Raw genomic sequence first — 19,257 nt, 5'->3', positions numbered from 1 at the left:
AGGTTGTATTTTTTAATCTTCTACCTAACCTCTTAAAGTCTATCTGTCTTACTTTAATCTTTTTCCTAAAATGCCATTCCTACTGATGCGTACAATAATTTCTGGCTTCTCAATCTCACCTTTAACAATATACTTGCAAAGTTTGGGGACGTCCTTCATCCTAGCACCAGGAAAGCAACAAACCATCCTATATTTACGCACAGTAAAAAGTGAGGTCTGCAGATGCTGGAGATCACAGCTGAAAATGTGTTGCTGGTTAAAGCACAGCAGGTTAGGCAGCATCCAAGGAACAGGAAAGGTTCCTGATGAAGGGCTCTGGCCCGAAACGTCGAATTTCCTGTTCCTTGGATGCTGGCTAACCTGCTGTGCTTTAACCAGCAACACATTTTCAGCTATATTTACGCACACCAACACAATCTCCTGTCTATGTCCCTGACAGGAGAGTCCTCTATAACAACAATTCGATTAAATCCTGTTAAATGCTGCCGAACATAAGATTTGTTCAATGTGTCCAGTTACTTGCCCTTCATTTTCGTCAGAAAGACTATTATCACCTTCAACAGTTCCAAACACTGAATAACTATTTGACAGAGCAATAGCCACCAGAGACTTTTGAACTGCTTTCTTACCTTTCCAGAGTCACCACCAAATCTGACTGATCCTGCTGGGTAATAATTTTCCTAAATCTACCAGCCATCTCACTCTGTACCTTGCATATAGGCTTAATAACATTAAGCCTTAAAACAGTATGTTTCAATAACAACTCAGATTAGATTAGGTTCCCTACAGCGTGAAAACAGGCTCTTCGGCCAACAAGTCCACGACCCTCCAAGGAGTAACCCATCCAGCCTCATTGCCCTACATTTAACACTGACTAATGCACCTAATACTATGGGCAATTTAGCATGACCAATTCACCCAACCTGCACATCTTTTGAAATATGGGAGGAAACTGGAGCACCTGGGAGGAAAACCCACAGACACACAGGGAGAATGTGCAAACTCCACACAGATATTCGCCCAAGGTGAGAAACAAACCCAGGTCCCTGGTGTTGTGAGGCAAAAATGCTAAACACTGAGCCACTTTGCTATCCCATATTATATATAAACAACCTTTCATTACCTAGAGAAAATGAAAAAAAAATGAAAAAAATTAAGAATATATATCAAATATATAAAATGTACATAAAATCAGGACATACAGAACCTGCTAAAAACCAGGCATGAGCCCTTCAGATCAGGAGACCCATTCAAATATAAGGAATCCACGTATGACCTTCGCAGAGCCATTAAGACAGACAAGGACCAATACCCATCCAATCCAGTGACCCAGACAGACACCCGGTGACTATGGCAAGGACTGAAAGACATCACAGGTTCTAACGAGAGGCAGTGCAAGATAGCAGACAATGACATATCCCTCCCAAATGGTCTCAACGCCTTCTATGTTCACTTTGAGCAGAATTTCGGTGGACAGATAACATGTATTCCGACAAGTCCTGACGAACCTATCCCAACAATCACTGCATCTGAAGTCAGATCAGTTTTCCTTCATGTGAATCCAAGGAAAGCAATGGGACCAGACGGAGTACTGGACTGTGCACTCAGAGCATGTGCAGATCAACTGGCAGAGGTCATCTTGGACATCTTCAACCTCTCCCTGCAGCAGGCCACTATTTCAAGAGGGCCAATATCATCCCTGTACCTAAGCAGGCACATGCAGCATGTCTCAATGACTACTGCCCAGTATCCTTAACTTCAGTGGTCATGAAGTGCTTTGAAAGGCTGGTCATGGCATTAATCAACTCTAGCCTCCTCACTACTCTGAAGATTGAGGACAATATTTTCTAAACAGTGAAGATTGAGGACAATATTTTCATCCTCAAACACTCAACACCGGGGTGCATACTCAGCCCCCTACTGTACTCACTGTATATCCATGACTATCACCAAATACCAGACTAATGTCATGTACATGTTCGCTGATGACACCAATATAGTCGGTCGAATCTCAGATGGTGACGAAACAGGCTACAGCCAGGAGGTAGAAGACCTGGAAAAATGGGGTACTGAGAACAACCTAGCTGTCAATGCCGGCAAAACCAAAGAACTCATTATTGACTATTGGCAGGATGTTACTCGCGCCCCCCTATACGTTAACAGCACAGAGGTGGAAGTAGTGGAGAGTGTCAAGCTCCTGGGTGTGGTCATCCAAAACAAGCTTTCTTGGACTCTTCACGTGGACGCACTGGTTACAAAGGCCCAATAACATCTCCACTGCCTCGGGCAGCTGAGGAAATTTGGCATGACGGCAAATATCGAGAGCATTCTGCTTGGATGTATCACTCCCTGTTATGGCAACTGTACCATTCAAAATCAGAGATGGTTACAGAGTGGTGAACTTGGCCCATCCAGTCACATAAGGCCAACCTCCCATCTATAGAATCCATCTACCAGGCCTACTATCAGAGAAAGGCCGCCGGCATTCTTAAAGATCCAGCCCACCCTGGCAACGTTTTTCTACAACCTCTACCATCGGGAAGAAGATACAGAAGCCTGAACACATGTACCAGGCAGTTTCATAACAACCCTACTGTTAGAATACTGAATGGATTCTCAAACTCTTAACATTTGCCTATACCTGTGTTTTTGTTTTTGCTGCTGTTTACCTATTATTTATTATCAATGCTACTTGACTATGTGATCGCATGTGTGGCTCACAAGACAAAGCTTTTTACGGTGCCTCGGTATACTTGACAATAAATTTAATTCAAATTCATTTCAACCACTTAGCTGATTAACTGCATAAAAATGATTCCATTTCAGCTCCTCGGAAACCATGTTAGGGAACTAGAGTTTTATGAACTTCGGATCATTTGGGATGCAGAGGGGGTTATTGACAGGACTTACAGAGAGGTAGTCACTCTCCAGATAAAAGAAAAAGACAGATGGGAGACAGGGGACAGAAAGGGAACTGGCAGGCAGTGCAGGGATCCCCTGTAGCCATTCCCCTCAACAATAAGTATACCGTTTTGGATACAGTTGGGAGGGGATGCCTTACCAGGGGAAAGCAGTGGGGCACCTGCTGCTCAGAAGGGAAGGGGGAAGAGGAGCAGAGCAGTAGTCATTGGGGACTCAATAGTTAGGGGTCAGATAGGTTCTGTGGGGTCGAGAGAGACTCACGGTTGGTGTGTTGCCTCCCGGGTGACAGAGTCCGTGATGTCTCTGATCATGTTTTTGGGATCTTTCGGGCGGTGGGTTGGGGGGGGGGGGGGGGGTGGCAGAGACAGCAGCCCCAAGTCGTGGTCCACACTGGCACCAACGACATAGGTCAGAAGAGAGATGGGACTTGAGGCAGAAATTCAGGAAGCTAGGGTAGAGGTTTAGAGCTACGATAAACAGAGTTGTTTTCTCTGGTTTGCTACCGGTGCCACATGCTAGTGAGGTGAGGAATAGGGAGAGAAAGGAGTTGAACACGTGGCTACAGGGATGGTGCAGGAGAGGGGGTTTCGGTTTTTGGATAATTAGAGCTCTTTCTGGGGTGGGTGGGATCTCTACAAGCAGGATGGTCTTCATCTAAACCAGAGGGGTACCAATATCCTGGGTGGGAAATTTGCTAAAGCTATTAAGTGGATGGGAACCAAAATTGTAGAACATGTACAGAAGAGGATGAGTGTAGGGAGTTCCAAAATCAAGTATCTGACACTGGCAAGTGAGAACCTGGTTTGAAGTGTGTGTACTTCAACGTGAGGAGCATCCGAAATAACGTGGGTAAACTGGCAGCGTGGGTTGGTACCAGGGACTTCGAAGTTATAGCCATTACAGAGACATGGATAGAGCAGGGACAGGAATGGCTGTTGCAGGTTCCGAGATTCAGATGTTTCAATAAGAACAGAGAAGATGGTAAAAGAGGGGGAGGTGTGGCATTGTTGATCAGGGACAATATTACTGTAGAAAGGATGTTTGGGACTCGTTAACTGAGGTAATTTGGGCTGAGGTTAGAAACAAGAAAGGAGAAGTCACCATGCTGGGAGTTTTCTGTAGGCCTCCAAATAGTCCCAGAGATGTGGAGGAAAGGATAGCAAAGATGATTCTCAATAGGAGTGAGAGAGGCAGGGTAGTTGTCATGGGGATCTTCAACAATCCAAATATTGACTAGGATCACTACAGTACGAGTACTATAGATGGGTCAGTTTTTGTCCAGTGTGTGCAGGAGGGCTTCCTGACACAGTATGTAGACAGGCCTACAAGGGGCTAAGCCACTTTAGATTTAGTACTAGGTAAATGAGCCTGGCCAGGTATTAGATTTGGAAGTAGGTGAGCACTTTGGAGACAGCGATCACAATTCTGTCAGGTTTACTTTAGTGATGGAAAGGGATAGGTGTACTCCACCAAGCAAGAGTGACAGCTGGGGGAAGGGAAATTACGATGCAATTAGGAAAGATTTAGGAAGCGTAAAATGGGGTAGGAAACTGCAGAGGATGAGCACATTAAAAATGTGGAGCTTATTCAAGGAAAAGCTCCTGTGTGCCCTAGATAAGTATGTACCTGTCAGGCAGGGAGGAAGGTATAGAACGCGTGAGCCGTGGTTTACTAAGGAAGTGGAATCCCTGGTCAAGAAGAAGGAGGAGGCTTATGTTAGGACAAAATGGGAAAACTCAGTTAGGGCGCTTGAGGGTTACAAGGAAGTCAGGAAAGACCAAAAAGGAGAGCTCAGAAGTGCCAGGAGGAGACAAGAGAAATTGTTGGCGGATAGGATCAGGGTTAACCCTAAGGCTTTCCATAGGTATGTCAGGAATAAAAGAATGACGAGAGTTAAATTAGGGCCAATCAAGGATAATAGTGGACGCTGTGTGTGGAGTCAGAGGAGATAAGGGAAATCACTAAATAAATATTTTTCGACAGTGTTCACTATAGAAAATGAAAATGTTATCAAGGAAGATACAGAGATACTTGCATCTAGACTAGAAGAGACAGAGGTTCACAAGGAAGAGGTATTAGAAATACTGCAGAGTGTGAAAATAGACAAGTCCCCTGGGCCAGATGGGATTTATCCTAGGATCCTCTAGGAAGCAAGAGAAGAGATTGCCGAGCCTTTGGCATTGATCTTCCAATCATCATTGTCCACAGGAATGGTGCCTGAGGACTGGAGGATAGCAGTCCCTTGTTCAAAAAGGTAATTACAGACCAGTGAGTCTCACTTCAGTTGTTGGTAAAGTGTTGGAAAAGGTTATAAATGATAGGATTTATAACCATCTAGAAAAGAATAATCTGATCAGGAACAGTCAGCATGGTTTTGTGAAGGGTAGCTTGTGCCTAACGAATCTTACTGACTTTTTTGACAAAATGACCAAACAGGTAGATGAGAGTAAACTGGTTGATGTGGTGTATATGGATTTCAGCAAGGCATTCGAGAAGGTTTTCCACAGTAGACTATTATACAAAATGCAGAGGAATGGGATTGTGGGAGACATAGCAGTTTGGATCAGTAATTGGCTTGCTGAAAGAAAACAGAGTTGTAGCTGATGGAACATGTTCACCTTGGTGTCCAGTTACTAGTGGCGTACCTCAAGGGTCGTTGTTGGGTCCACTGCTGTTCGTCATTTTTCTCAATGACCTGGATGAGGGCTTAGAAGGGTGGGTTTTGCGGACGACAGTAATGTCGATGGAGTTGTGGATAGTGACCAAGGATGTAGTAGGTTGCAGAGAGACATATTCTGGATTAGTGGTGCTGGAAGAGCACAGCAGTTCAGGCAGCATCCGAGGAGCAGTAAAATCAACCTTCAGGAATAAAGGCAGAGAGCCTGAAGCTTGGAGAGATAAGCTAGAGGAGGGTGGGGGTGGGGAGAAAGTACCATAGAGTACAATAGGTGAGTGGGGGAGGGGATGAAGGTGATAGGTCAGGGAGGAGGGTGGAGTGGATAGGTGGAATAGAAGATAGGCAGGTAGGACAAATCACGGGGACAGTGCTGAGCTGGAAGTTTCCGCCACCTCCAAAAAGACCCCACCACCAGGGATATATTTCCCTCCCCACCCCTTTCCCCCTTCCGCAAAGACCATTCCCTCTGTGACTACCTGGTCAGGTCCACGCCCCCCCCTACAGCCCACCCTCCCATCCTGGCACCTTCCCCTGCTACCGCAGGAACTGGAAAACCTGCAGCCACACCTCCATCCAAGGCCCTAAAAGGAGCCTTCCACATCCATCAAGGTTTTACCTGCACATCCACTAATATCATTTATTGTATCCGTTACTCCCGATGCGGTCTCCTCTACATTGGAGAGACTGGACGCCTCCTAGCAGAACGCTTTAGGAAACATCTCCGGGACACCTGCACCAATCAACCACACCGCCCTGTAGCCCAACATTTTAACTCCCCCTCCCACTCTGCCGAGAACATGGAGGTCCTGGGCCTCCTTCACCGCCGCTCCCTCACCACCAGACGCCTGGAGGAAGAACGCCTCATCTTCCACCTCGGAACACTTCAACCCCAGGGCATCAATGTGGACTTCCACAGTTTCCTCATTTCCCCTTCCCCCACCTCACTCTAGCTCCAAAGTTCCAGCTCAGCACTGTCCCCATGACTTGTCCTACCTGCCTATCTTTTCCACCTGTTCACTCTAGCCTCCTCCCTGACCTATCACCTTCATCCCCTCCCCCACTCACCTATTGTACTCTATGCTACTTTCTCCCCACCCCCACCCTCCTCTAGCTTATCTCTCCACCCTTCAGGCTCTCTCCCTTTATTCCTGATGAAGGGCTTTTGCCTGAAATGTCGATTTTACTACTCCTCAGATGCTGCCTGAACTGCTGTGCTCTTCTAGCACCACTAATCCAGAGTCTTGTTTTTAGCATCTGCAGTCATTGTTTTTACCCTGCAGAGAGACATTGATAGGATGCAGAGCTGGGCTGAGAGGTGGCAAATGGAGTTTAATGTGGACAAGTGTGAGGTGATACACTTTGGATGGAGTAATTGGAATGCAAAGTATGGGGCTAGTGGTAAGATTCTTGGGAGTGCACATGAGCAGAGAGATTTCGGTGTCCATGGACACAGATCCCTGAAAGTTGCCACCCAGATTGACAGGGTTAAGGAGGCATAGTGTTTTGGCCTTTATTAATAGAGGGATTGAGTTCCAGAACCAGGAGGTTATGCTGCAGCTATACAAAGTTCTCATACGGCCACATTTGGAGTATTGTGTACAGTTCTGGTCACCGCATGATAAGGAGGATGTGGAAGCTTTGAAAAGGGTGCAGAGGAGATTTACTAGGATGTTGCCTGGTATGGAAGGAATGTCTTATGAGGAAAGGCTGAGGGCCTTGGGGCTGTTCTCGTTAGAGAGAAGAAGGTTGAGAGGTGACTTAATAGAGACATACACGATAATCAGAAGGTTAGGTAGGGTGGACAGGGAGAGCTTTTTTCCAAGTATGGGGTCGGCAAACACGAGGGGACAAAACTTTAAAGTGAGGGGAGATAAGTATAAGACAGATGTCAGAGGTAGTTTCTTTACTCAGTGAGTTGTAAGGGTATGGAATGCTTTGCCTGCACCGGTAGTAGATTTGCCAAGTTTAAGTGCATTTAAGTCGTCATTGGACAGGCATATGGATGTACATGGAATGATGTAGGTGGGATGGGCTTCAGATTAATATGACAGGGCAGCGCAATATCGAGGGCCGAAGGGCCTGTACTGCGCTGTAATGTTTTATGTTCTATGTTCAATGAATTCCTGAAGGAAAAAAACCTCCAGAGCTAACCATATGCAGGACTCTCCAGAATGAAAATTCAATTCAGTTTAAAAAAAAACGGTATTTCAAAACAAAGTCTCTACAATATATAAAAAAACCTTCTGAAACCTAAAGGCATTTAAAAAGTTCTGAATTAAGAACAAAAAAAAAACTAAGCTTCAGCAAGATAGGATCATCATCCCATGGACTGATAAGGAAACAAAGGCACTTTTTAGCTCAGGGGTCACAGAATGAATAACTGATTAAAATGGTTACATCCAGACAACTATTCAGTCACAATACTGCAGTCACAGCACATTTCTGTTCTGGTCACAGCACTGATGCACTTACAGGCCACTTTCTCCTCCCAGTCAATCAGTGACATTAAAGAAAAACTACTTGGCATCTACGAGATAAGCTATAATTCCAGTCTTGTATTTTGAAAGCAGCTGTCTCCTGAGCAACATCTAGCATAAAGAGTTTTGCTGTTCTGGATCGGTCATATCAAATAGCTGACAGAATACAAAAGTTTGCAAATTGTACACTTTCACACCTAAAATCAATATCAAACTTAAATATCTATATATATTTAAAACTTTTACTTAATTATTCTACCAGATTAGAATTTTTTTTAAAAAAAAGTTTAAAATTCTGTTCTTAAAACATTTGTGGAATAACTGTAACATGTCGAGATTTCAACTTCCAGATTCTTAAAATTTGACAACTGCTGCTAGATTGGTAAGTAACATATGTAACTCCACTATACAAGGGGAGAGAAAACAGGAAACAATAGGTCAGTTAACCTGACACTACTTGTCAAAAAAAAAATGCTATAATCTAATATCGGTGATTTACTAACAGGGTAGTTTGAATATAATGTGCTTAAGCAAAATCAACAGCATTATGAAAAGAAAATAAATGTTTCATAAGTCTACTGGAATGCTTCCCCAACTGCTTAACTAGGAGAGTAGATATATGAGAGACAGTGGATGGAAGCCATATAGATTTTTTTTTAAGAAGGTGTTCAATTAGCTGCCATACAAGCGACTAATACATCTCACACCTGCTCAGCTGACCATGAAGGATTCTCCTTTTCAATCTCTACCCCTGTCCGAGTCTTGGTGACACTTAAACTACGAGTCATCTGTCTCTAATAAGAATAGCAGCCCTACGGTCTGGGAGGGCGATAGCAACTTTATCTTTTATTACACAGGAATAGAGCTCTTGGTATGGGGTAATATTAACGTGGATAAAAGTTGGTCAATGAACAAAACAGATTAACATTGCAAAAGTACTAAAATACAAGGACCAGAAGTCTTGCTACAATTATAGAGGACTTTGGTGAGACTATACCTTGAAATACTGCACAAAGTTTTGGTCTCTATATTCAAGGACAAATATACTACGTTTGGAGGCAGTACAGCAAAGGTTCACTAGCTTGTTGGGTAAGAGGGCTGTCCCAAGACCTGAAGCAGAGTAAATTGGGTTAATACTCTCTGGAGTTTGGAATTATTGAAACAGACAAGATTCTGCTATCTGGCAGAAAGCAAAAGGGTTGTTTTTGGTTCTGGCTGGGTAACCTACAGTCTCAGAAAAACAGTTATTTAGAATCATAGAGATGTATAGCATGGAAACAGACCCTTCAGTCTAACTTGTCCATGCCGACCAGATATCCCAACCCAATCTAATCACACCTGCTAGCACCCAACCCATATTCCTCCAAACCCTTCCTATTCATATACCCATCCAGATGCCTTTTACATGTTGCAATTGTATTAACCTCCACCACTTCCTCTGGCAGCTCATTCCTCTGCATGAGTCGCCCCTTAGGTCTCTTTTATATCTTTCCCCTCCCACCCTAAACCTATACCCTCTAGTTCTGGACTCCCACACACCATGGAAAAGACTTTGTCTTTTTATCCTATCCATGCCTGTCATAATTTTATAAACTTGTCTAAGGTCACCCCTCAGCCTCCGACGTTCCAGTGAAAACAGCCTCGACCTATTCAACCTCCCCCTCCAGCTCAAATCCTCCAATCCTGGCAACATCCAGTTTCACAACATCCTCCGGAATATTCCAACAATGGCGTAACCAATATCCTGTACACGCGGAACATGTACTCCCAACACCTGTACTCAATACTCTGACCAATAGAGGAAAGCATACTAAACGCCTTCTTCACTATCCTATCTACCTGCGATTCCACTTTCATGGAGCTATGAACCCGCACTGCAAGGTCTCTTTGTTCAGCAACACCCCCTAGAACCTTACCATTGTGTATAAGTCATGCAAAGATTTGCTTTCCCAAAATGCAGCACCTCACATTTATCTAAATTAAACTCCGTCTGCTACTCATCAGCCCATTGACCCATCTGATCAAGATCCCATTATAATCTGAGGTAATCTTCTTCACTGTCCACTATACCTCCAATTTTGGTGTCATCTGCAAACTTACTAACTATATCTCTTTTACTTGCATCCAAATCATTTATATAAATGTCAAAAATGTAGTGGACACAGCACCGATCCTTGAGGCACTCCACTGGTCACAGGCCTCCAGTCTGAAAAACTTCTCCACCACCAACTTCTGTCTTCTGCTTTGAGCCAGTTCTGTGTCCAGTTCTCCCTGGCTAGTTCTCCCTGAATTCCATGAGATCTCACCTTGCTCACCAGTCTCCCATGGGTGAACCTTGTCGAACGCCTTACTGACATCCATACAGATCATGTCCACTGCTCCGCCCTCATCAATCCTCTTTGTTACTTCTTCAAAAAACTCTCAACCAAGTTTATGAGACATGATTTCCCGTGGACAAAGCCATGTAGACTATCCCTAATCAGTCCTTGCCTTTCCAAATATGTGTACATCCCGTCCCTCAGGATTCCCTCCAACAACTTGCGCACCACCAATGTCAGGCCCACTGGTCTTTAATTCCTTGGCTTGTCCTTACCATCTTTCTTAAAACAGCGGCACCACATTAACCAACCTCCACTCTTCCAACACTTCATCTGTGTCTGTCAATTATACAAATATCTCTGTAAGAGGCCCAATCACTTCCCTAGCTTCTCACAGAGCTCGAGGGTACACCTGATCAGGTCCTGGAGATTTATCCACATTTATGCGTTTCAAGACATCCAGCACTTCCTCCTCTGTAATATGGACATTTTGCAAGGTGTCACCATCTATTTCCGTACATTTTACATCTCCCATGTCCTTTTCCACACTAAATACTGATGCAAATTACTTGTTTAGTATCTCTGCCATCTCCTGCGACTCTACATACAGGGCGCCTTGCTGATCTTTGAGGTGCCCTATTCTCTCCCGAGCTACCCTTTTGTCCTTAACGTATTTGTAAAAACCCTTTGGCTTCTCGTTAACTCTATTTGCCAAAGCTATTTCATGTCCCCTTTGTGCCCTCCTGATTTCTCTTAAGTATATTCCTAGTGCCTGCATACTCTAAGGATTCACTCGATCTATTGTTGATGCCTGACACATGCTTCCTTCTTTTTCTTAAGCAAACCCTCGATTTCTTTAGTCATCCAGCATTCCCCATACCTACCAGCATTTCCTTTTACCTAACAGGAATACACTTTCTCTGCACTCCCGTTATCTCATTTCTGAAGGCTTCCCATTTTCCAGCTGTCCCTTTACCTGCGAACATCTGCCTCCAATCAGCGTTTGAAAGTTCTTGCCTAATACAGTCAAAATTGGTTTTTCTTCAATTTAGAACTTCAACTTTTAGATCTGGTCTACCTTCTTCCATCATTATTTTAAAACTAATAGAATTATGGTCGCTGGCCCCAAAATGCTCTCCCTTAGACACCTCAGGCGTCTGCTCTACCTCATTTACCAAGAGTAGATCAAGCTTTGCACCTTCTCTAGAAGGTACATCCACATACTGAATCAGAAAACTGTCTTATAATTACTTAAATTCCTCTCCATCTAAACTCTTAGCACTATGGTAGCCCCAGTCTATGTTTGGAAAGTTAAAATCCCCTACCATAACCACCCTACTATTCTTACAGACAACAGATTTCCTTACAAATTTGTTTCTCAATTTTCCTCTGACTATTAGGGGGTCTATAATACAATCCCAATATGGTGATCATCCCTTTCTTATTCCTCAAATAACTTCCCTGGATATATTTCTGGGAATATCCTCTCAGTACAGCTGTAATGCTATCCCTCATCAAAAACTCCACTCCCTCTCCACTCTTGTCCCCCTCTCCACTCTTGCCCCACCCCCCTTCTGTCCTTCCTGTAGCATTTGTATTCTGGAACGTTAAGCTGCCAGTCCTGCCCATCCCTGAGCCATGTTTCTGTAAGTACTATGATATCCCAGTCCCATGTTCCTAACCATGCCCTGAGTTCATCTGCCTTCCCTGTTAGGCCTCTTGAATTTAATTTATCAATCCTACTTTGTTCTCTGCTTTGTCTTTGTCTGGCCTGACTGTTTGACTCGCCTTTGTTCTCAACCATACCAGTCTCAGATTGATCTCTTTCTTCACAATCTCCCTGGGTTAACCCCTCCCACCACCACCCCACCTTACTAGTTTAAATCCTCCTGAGCAGCTCGAGGAAATCTCCCTGCCAATATATTAGTCCCCTTACAATATAGGTGCAATCAGTCCTTTTTGTACAGGTCACTTCAACCCCCCCCAAAAAAATCTTCCAATGATCCAAAAATGTGAATCCTTCTCCCATACACCAGCTCCTCAGCCATGCATCCATCTGCTCTATCCTCCTATTCCTACCCTCATTGGCTCGTAGCATTGGGAGTAATCTAGATATTACTACTCTCGAGGACCTCCTTTTTAAATTCCTGCCTAACTCTCTAATCTCCCTTCCGAGTCTCAACCTTTTCCCTTCCAATGTCATTGGTTCAAATGTGTACAATGATCTCTTGCTGGCCCCTCTCCTCCTTGAAAACATTCTGCACCCTTTCTGAGACACCCTTGATCCTGGCACCAGGGAAGCAACACACCATTCTGATTTTTCGCTGCTGGCCACAGAAACTGAGCTACAAATCTTCTCAAAACTCACTAACAGAAACATTGTCTGTACCTTGAACTAGAGAGTCCCTTAATACAATCAAGCGTTTGGTATCAGACGTACTCCTCATCGCATTAGAGCGACGGTATTGAGACTGGCTCAGTCTCAATACCAGAAACTTGGCTGTTCTTGCTATGTTCCCCTGAGAATCCATCCACCCCCTACAATTTCCAAAACAGCATACTTGCTTGCAATGGGGATAGCCACAGACGACTCCTGCACTAACTACCTACCTCGCTTATCTTTCCTGGAGTTAACCCATTTGTGTGACGGTATCTGTGACTTTTTCCCCTTTCCTATAACTGCCACCCATCACATCCCCTTGCTGTTGTAAATTCCTCATTGTCTCTAACTGTGTCTCCAACCAATCCATTCAATCTGATAGGATTCGCAACCAACAGCATTTATTGCAGATATATTCTTCAGTAACCTGTAAATTCCCCCAAACTCCCACATTCGACAAGAGCTTCCAGTTAAATTAATACTTTTGGCTTGTATTTTAAATTTAATCAAGAGACATATCTCAATAAAACATAAGGAAGAACCCACTCGACTCAATACTGCAAAATGACTGTAAGGCTATGCTTAAAATACCCACTTATCTGTTTCTGTGCTGTGACCTCTCCCAAACAGGTTGTGAACTTCGCTGTTTGTTTATTTTCCCAGGCGCACTCCGATGTCCAGCAAAAAGTCCCAAAACAATGCAATAGCTTATAAAACAGTAATTGCTGCTCGTGGAATTTGAGGAAATCACCTCCAACACGTAAAATACCTAAAAAAAAGGAGCAGCCAGAAATTTTTCCCGACCTCCATCTTGGATTGCCCAGAATCCTATTGGAGCAGATGATGAGAAATTTCGTCACTTAGAAGGCTGTGGAATCTTCAGAATTGTGGAGCAAAAGGATACAAATACTTCATCATGGAGTATAGTCAAGATTTAAATCAATATTTTTTGAACTCAGGAATAAAAACCATCTCAACTTGCTGGAGGAACTCAGTAGGTCTGGCAGCATTCTTGGAGAAGAAAAAGGATTACCATTTCAAGTCCAGTGACTCTCCTTCTAAACTTTGCTTGTTTCAAAGGTCCAGCAATTGCGATTCTTTATTTTATTTGCTCTCAGTGAATTTAGGTACAGGAGGAATGGGCAGCAAAGTGAAGTTGAGGCTGATCATCCATTCAAGCATGGACAGGTTTGAGTGGCCAATTTCTCTACAATCATTTATGTTCTTACATTCCTAAACTGACAGTTCCAGGATAACAATCTCTAACTATTGGACAACTGGAAGGAGAAAGAAACAGAGTACTAATAATTTCAACCCAGACCATAACACTGTAAACTGAATGTAAACATACATGAGAGATTGCAAAGATGACTCAAGGATATTGCCAGAAATGCACAGATACACATCACATGAAAGGATGAACAGACTGGGTCACTTCTCTGTTCAAAAAGTGGATGACAGATAATCTAGACAAGATCTGAAAATTATGAACAGTTTTGTTAGCATTGGTACAGAGAGAATTTTCCTCTTGTGAGGAAGGACATAACCAGAAACTACCAATACAAAAGTTACCAAGAAATCCAGTAGGAAAACAAGAAGAAACTTCTTCATCCAGAGTGGTAAGAACTTGGAGCTCTCTATCATAAGTAGTAACTGAAAAGTATAGTACAGATTATTTATGCAGGGACTATGGGTAATAGATGGCTAAAATAGTAGATTTAAATGAGAAAAGACGAAGAAGATTAAAGGAGTATAAACAAATATGGATGGTTTCGGTTAAATGGCATGTTTCTGATTATAAATCCTACAAAAGTTCTTCACACTGTGGGGTGAAGGGTAGGTTAAAAAGGATATTAAGTTGTTTGGGGAGTAAATAAACTGTACACTGTTTTTGCTGTTTGAGGTGATCATTTTCATACAGGACATTCAAAGGCCTAAAAGCACCATGTGATTAGACAACAGCAACAAATCTGGTGTAGAATCAGCTTTGCCACTTGTAACTTCCTGTCTTACTGCTCTTGTTAAATTCACACACAGAAGAAAATGAACTGATTATGAATCATTCTTGAAACTTCTACCAAAACTTAATAAGGTTGACTTATGATTCAAAACTATCCCAGAAAAATCTAGGGTGATAACCATTGCCCACATGACTATATGTCTAAAGGAGATCAACATTTTGAGAAGGGAGAAAATAAATGTATTTTTAGGTGAAGTAGACTTATCAATATTCTACTGCATAATGAGATTTTAAAAATTAGTTATCAACTATAAAATCACACTAAAACAAATGTTCAGAAATTAACAAACAATGACCTCTGATGTGAAGGACTGTCTTATAAGCAAAAGTTAAATAAGTTGGGACCCAGTTGAGAAGAAAGAAAGGCGATCTCTGACACATACAGGATTCTTGAGATATTAGGCAAGTTAACAGTCGAGAGCATGTTTCCATGCATGAGAGTGTAAGACCAGAGGGCATGGCCTCAGAATAAAAGGGGCTTCAATTTAAGATTAAGATGAGTAGGAATTTCTTCTATGAAGGTTGGGTGGCTTTGGAACTTCTTGTGAAAGAGCTGTGGGTTTTTAAGTTGGAGATAGATAAATTCGTGATCAGTAGAGGTAGCAAGTTTCATGAGGAAAAGGCAGTAAAGTGGTTTTGAGGGATTGTCAGATCAATGTTGATCTTATTAGATGGTGGAACAGACTTGAGGCACTAAATGTAGGTAAAAACAATAACTGCAGATGCTGGAAACCAGATTCTGGATTAATGGTGTTGGAAGAGCACAGCAGTTCAGGCAGCATCCAAGGAGCAGTGAAATCGACGTTTCAGGCAAAAGCCCTTCATCAGGAATAAAGGCAGAGAGCCTGAAGGGTGGAGAGATAAGCTAGAAGAGGGTGGGGGTGTGGAGAAAGTAGCATAGAGTACAATAGGTGAGTGGGGAAGGGGATAAAGGCAATAGGTCAGGGAGGAGGTGGAATGGACAGGTGGAAAAGAAGATAGCTAGGTAGGACAAGTCATGGGGACAGTGCTGATCTGGAAGTTTGGAACTAGGGTGAGGTGGGGGAAGAGGAAATGAGGAAACTGTTGAAGTCCACATTGATGCCCTGGGGTTGAAGTGTTCTGAGGTGAAAGATGAGGCGTTCTTCCTCCAGGCGTCTGGTGGTGAGGGAGCGGCGGTGAAGGAGGCCCAGGACCTCCATGTCCTCGACAGATTGGGAGGGGGAGTTGAAATGTTGGGCCACGGGGCGGTGTGGTTGACTGGTGTGGATGTCTCGGAGATGTTCCCTAAAGCGCTCTGCTAGGAGGCATCCAGTCTCTCCAATGTAGAGGAGACCGCATCGGGAGCAACGGATACAATAAATGTTATTGGTGGATATGCAGGTAAAACTTTGATGGATGTGGAAGGCTTCTTTAGGGCCTTGGATGGAGGCGAGGACGCAGGTTTTACAATTCCTGCGGTGGCAGGGGAAGGTGCCAGGATGGGAGAGTGGGTTGTAGGGGGGTGTGGACCTGACCAGGTAGTCACGGAGGGAACGGTCTTTGTGGAAGGTGGAAAGGGGTGGTCGGGTCATTTTGGAAACGTCGGCAGATGATCTGGTTTATACAAAAGTTTGTAGGTTGGAAGGTGAGCACCAGGGGCGTTCTGTCCTTGTTACGATTGGAGGTGTGGGGTCTGAGGGCAGAGGTGCGGGATGTGGACGAGATGAGTTGGAGGGCATCTTTAACCATGTGGGAAGGGAAATAGCGGTCTCTAACAGAACACACCAGATGGCCTCCCTCTTTGCCCAAAACGTCGACTTTATTGCTCCTCGGATGCTGCCTGAACCGCTGTGCTCTTCTAGCACCATTAATCCAGAATTGAGGTACTAAATGGCCTACACTGTCCCCATGCTTTTCAGATTTATGAAATAGATAGACACTCTTGAGTCAATGGGGCGCAGTTTCAGGACAACGTCATAGCTTGAAGTACATAAATCTAGTATAACACATTTCGCACAGTGCTTAAGGATGGACAGAAGTTTGTCACGGCAGCTTTTTTTGATTTAAAATAATATGAAGACCCACCTCTATGTATATCTAAAAGACTCATGGCACTAAATTGTCATAGAGTTCTCCTATTGTTTTGTATTTGCTTCCGTCTCAAAGGTTACAAAAATATACGTTAACTGCTCATTCACATGTGTCCTCGGAACTCTGTTCTCAGATTGGCTGTGGCTTCAGCCATAGCCATCAAAATGCAGAACGTAACTGAAAACTAATTAATTGGTTGAGAAATGCTTTGGCATATCTAGAGAAAAAAATCAATGGCCAATTGCTCACATTTATGCAGTACCTTTTATACTCAGAACATCTCTAAGCATTTCAACCAATTACTTTCAAAAAGCAGTTTATAATACATGCAAATACAACTGCCAAATTATGCACAGCAATGTCACACCATCACCACCATATTAAGCTTTTGAAAATTTCATGTTTTGATAGGACTAGTTGAGGAAAGATGATCAAGTAGTATTTCCTATTCAGCGTCAAATGATACAGCAGAATCATTTACTCCAGCTGATTTAGCTAACTTGGCCTTATTTTAATTCCCTGTTACTTCCACAATGTAATACCCCTCAAGTGAACAGAGCTTTGTAATATGTTCACCTTGCATGTATTTATCATGTGGATTTGGAAAAAATACAGTAAGGTACAATCACCAATCCAAATACCAATAAATACTAATAAATGCATATTAATTTTACAATTTATATGGAGCACAGAGACAATGAAATAAATATTGCTTCATATTTTCATTGGAAAACAAACACCACCTGCATTCCAGATGAATATTACAAGTGTCAAAATAGTTTCGACATTTTTAACAAGTCAAAATAAATACTTCTCAAAACTAATGGTGGCCATACATGTCTACTAACCAACAGCCTTTAGTTCTTAATAAAAACTGAAAGAGCTGCAGATGCTGTAAGTCAGAAACAAAAGTAGAAACTGCTGGAAAAGGTCAGCAGGTCTGACTGCATCCATTAAGAGAAAGAGGTGGAAGGGTCACTCAGCTATGATTCTATGATCCAAAACATTAACTAACTTCTCTCCACAAATGCTGCCAGACCTGCTGAGCTTTTCCAGTTTTTATTTCTGTTTCAGTCTTTAACAAATGCACACTTAAAGGCGACCACAATTGATCCATAAATTCGCAAATTTTAAAACTGCTTTGGAAGTTTAAACAATCAAATCATCAAACTGTGAATTACTTGAAGGTATCAAAACAGTTCCATGTTAATAATTAAAAGCAAAACACTATAAATGCTCGAGATTCAAAATTAAAACACTGAGAAACTTAGTAGGTCTTGACAGCGTGTGTGCAGAAAAACAGTGTTAACGTTTCAAGTCAAATGCGACTCTTCTTAGGAACTGAAGGGACTGGATAAGTAATGCTGACTTTATGCCGGAGAATTTTTTTTCGGGAGGGGGGGGTATGTAAAGAAAGCCGATACCTTACGCATGTGGAACAGATGGTAAAAGTAAGATCCTGCTAGCATTCTTTTTCAACTGGACTAAAAGCTTCAGAGCATTTGAAGCCTCTTATACAGAAATCTAGATGGGCTTCCGTACAAGTGTGTTAGTTACTTTGAAACAAACCTGTCTAGCAAACACCGCACTGCGGCCACTGTAAACATTCAACCACAAAGCATCAAATTCAGCGCAACACGCAGCTTAGAGCTGGTCTGCAATGGGGGCCCGAACTCCGAGGCCCCTCCACCCTATATGCCCCTGCAACACGTGAAGCTTTCACCTTCTCCCGACAATCCCTGTCCCCCGCGGCCTGGGCCTCTAACCGTTCATCTATCCATCGATTCTTCCCTCCCTCACCGGTACCTGCGCTCCGCAACCGTTGCTCCCGCCCGTCCGCCTCACAGTAACCACCGCGCGCTAATGGCGAACGCCAAAGAGGCCACTTCCCATTGGTCGTCGCCCGCCGCTGCAACCCCATCTGACGTCAGAGAGCACGGAACTGGCCAATTAGAGACCGCGCGTATGCTGGGTGCCGGAGTTGTGGGCTCTTAAAGGCAACCGAATTTTAATTTACCGGCTAAAAATAGAGCTTTCGGAGAGACGCTATGATCTACAGAGTACAGTAACCGGCCAGTTCTGATGGTTCCGTGGGAAGGCGTGAGACGTCCAACGCTGACGAAAGGCGCAATGGAAGTGCAAAACATGTGCTTCCTTGATTTTGTGAATATGCAGGTTTGTCCGGGAGACACCAGGATTTGACAATTAGTCGCTGAGGCACACCTCCCTTCAAGATTACGAGGCGTCATAAAAAAATGTTTTCATTTACTTTGTTTTGCAATGAAAGGTGTCTGAATTCCGCACTACAACATTTAGAGTCTATATTTTAGAATCACTAACATATAGACTTTGTCACTTTTCGTAATAAGGCAGACATTCCTTGCAAGATTGTGTCCTGATCCACCATATGT

At 43.3% G+C, this 19,257-nt stretch overlaps 1 protein-coding gene across 5 annotated transcripts in view; it reads right to left on the bottom strand.

The window, feature by feature from the left end:
* The window catches only part of nap1l4b (nucleosome assembly protein 1-like 4b), a 121,132-nt gene extending 102,174 nt beyond the window's left edge, over positions 1-18,958 (bottom strand). The window contains exon 1 of one of the 5 annotated variants that reach the window (XM_060838799.1): positions 18,864-18,958. Coding sequence is in view for 2 of the 5 variants with exons in the window: in XM_060838801.1 (XP_060694784.1) it covers positions 18,613-18,619 (7 nt within the window). In the remaining 3 variants the exon portion in view is untranslated. Of the gene's footprint in view, positions 1-18,569; positions 18,751-18,863 lie in introns of those variants that run through there. The other 4 variants (XM_060838797.1, XM_060838801.1, XM_060838796.1 and 1 more) reach the window with 4 other exon arrangements.
* Between the last annotated feature and the right edge of the window lie 299 nt (positions 18,959-19,257).

The sequence above is a fragment of the Hemiscyllium ocellatum genome, chromosome 18 (assembly GCF_020745735.1).
Source record: "Hemiscyllium ocellatum isolate sHemOce1 chromosome 18, sHemOce1.pat.X.cur, whole genome shotgun sequence".
Taxonomy (NCBI): Eukaryota; Metazoa; Chordata; class Chondrichthyes; order Orectolobiformes; family Hemiscylliidae; genus Hemiscyllium; species Hemiscyllium ocellatum.
The sequence above is the reverse complement of the archived record's forward strand: the minus strand, read 5'-3'. Positions and strand labels throughout refer to the sequence as shown.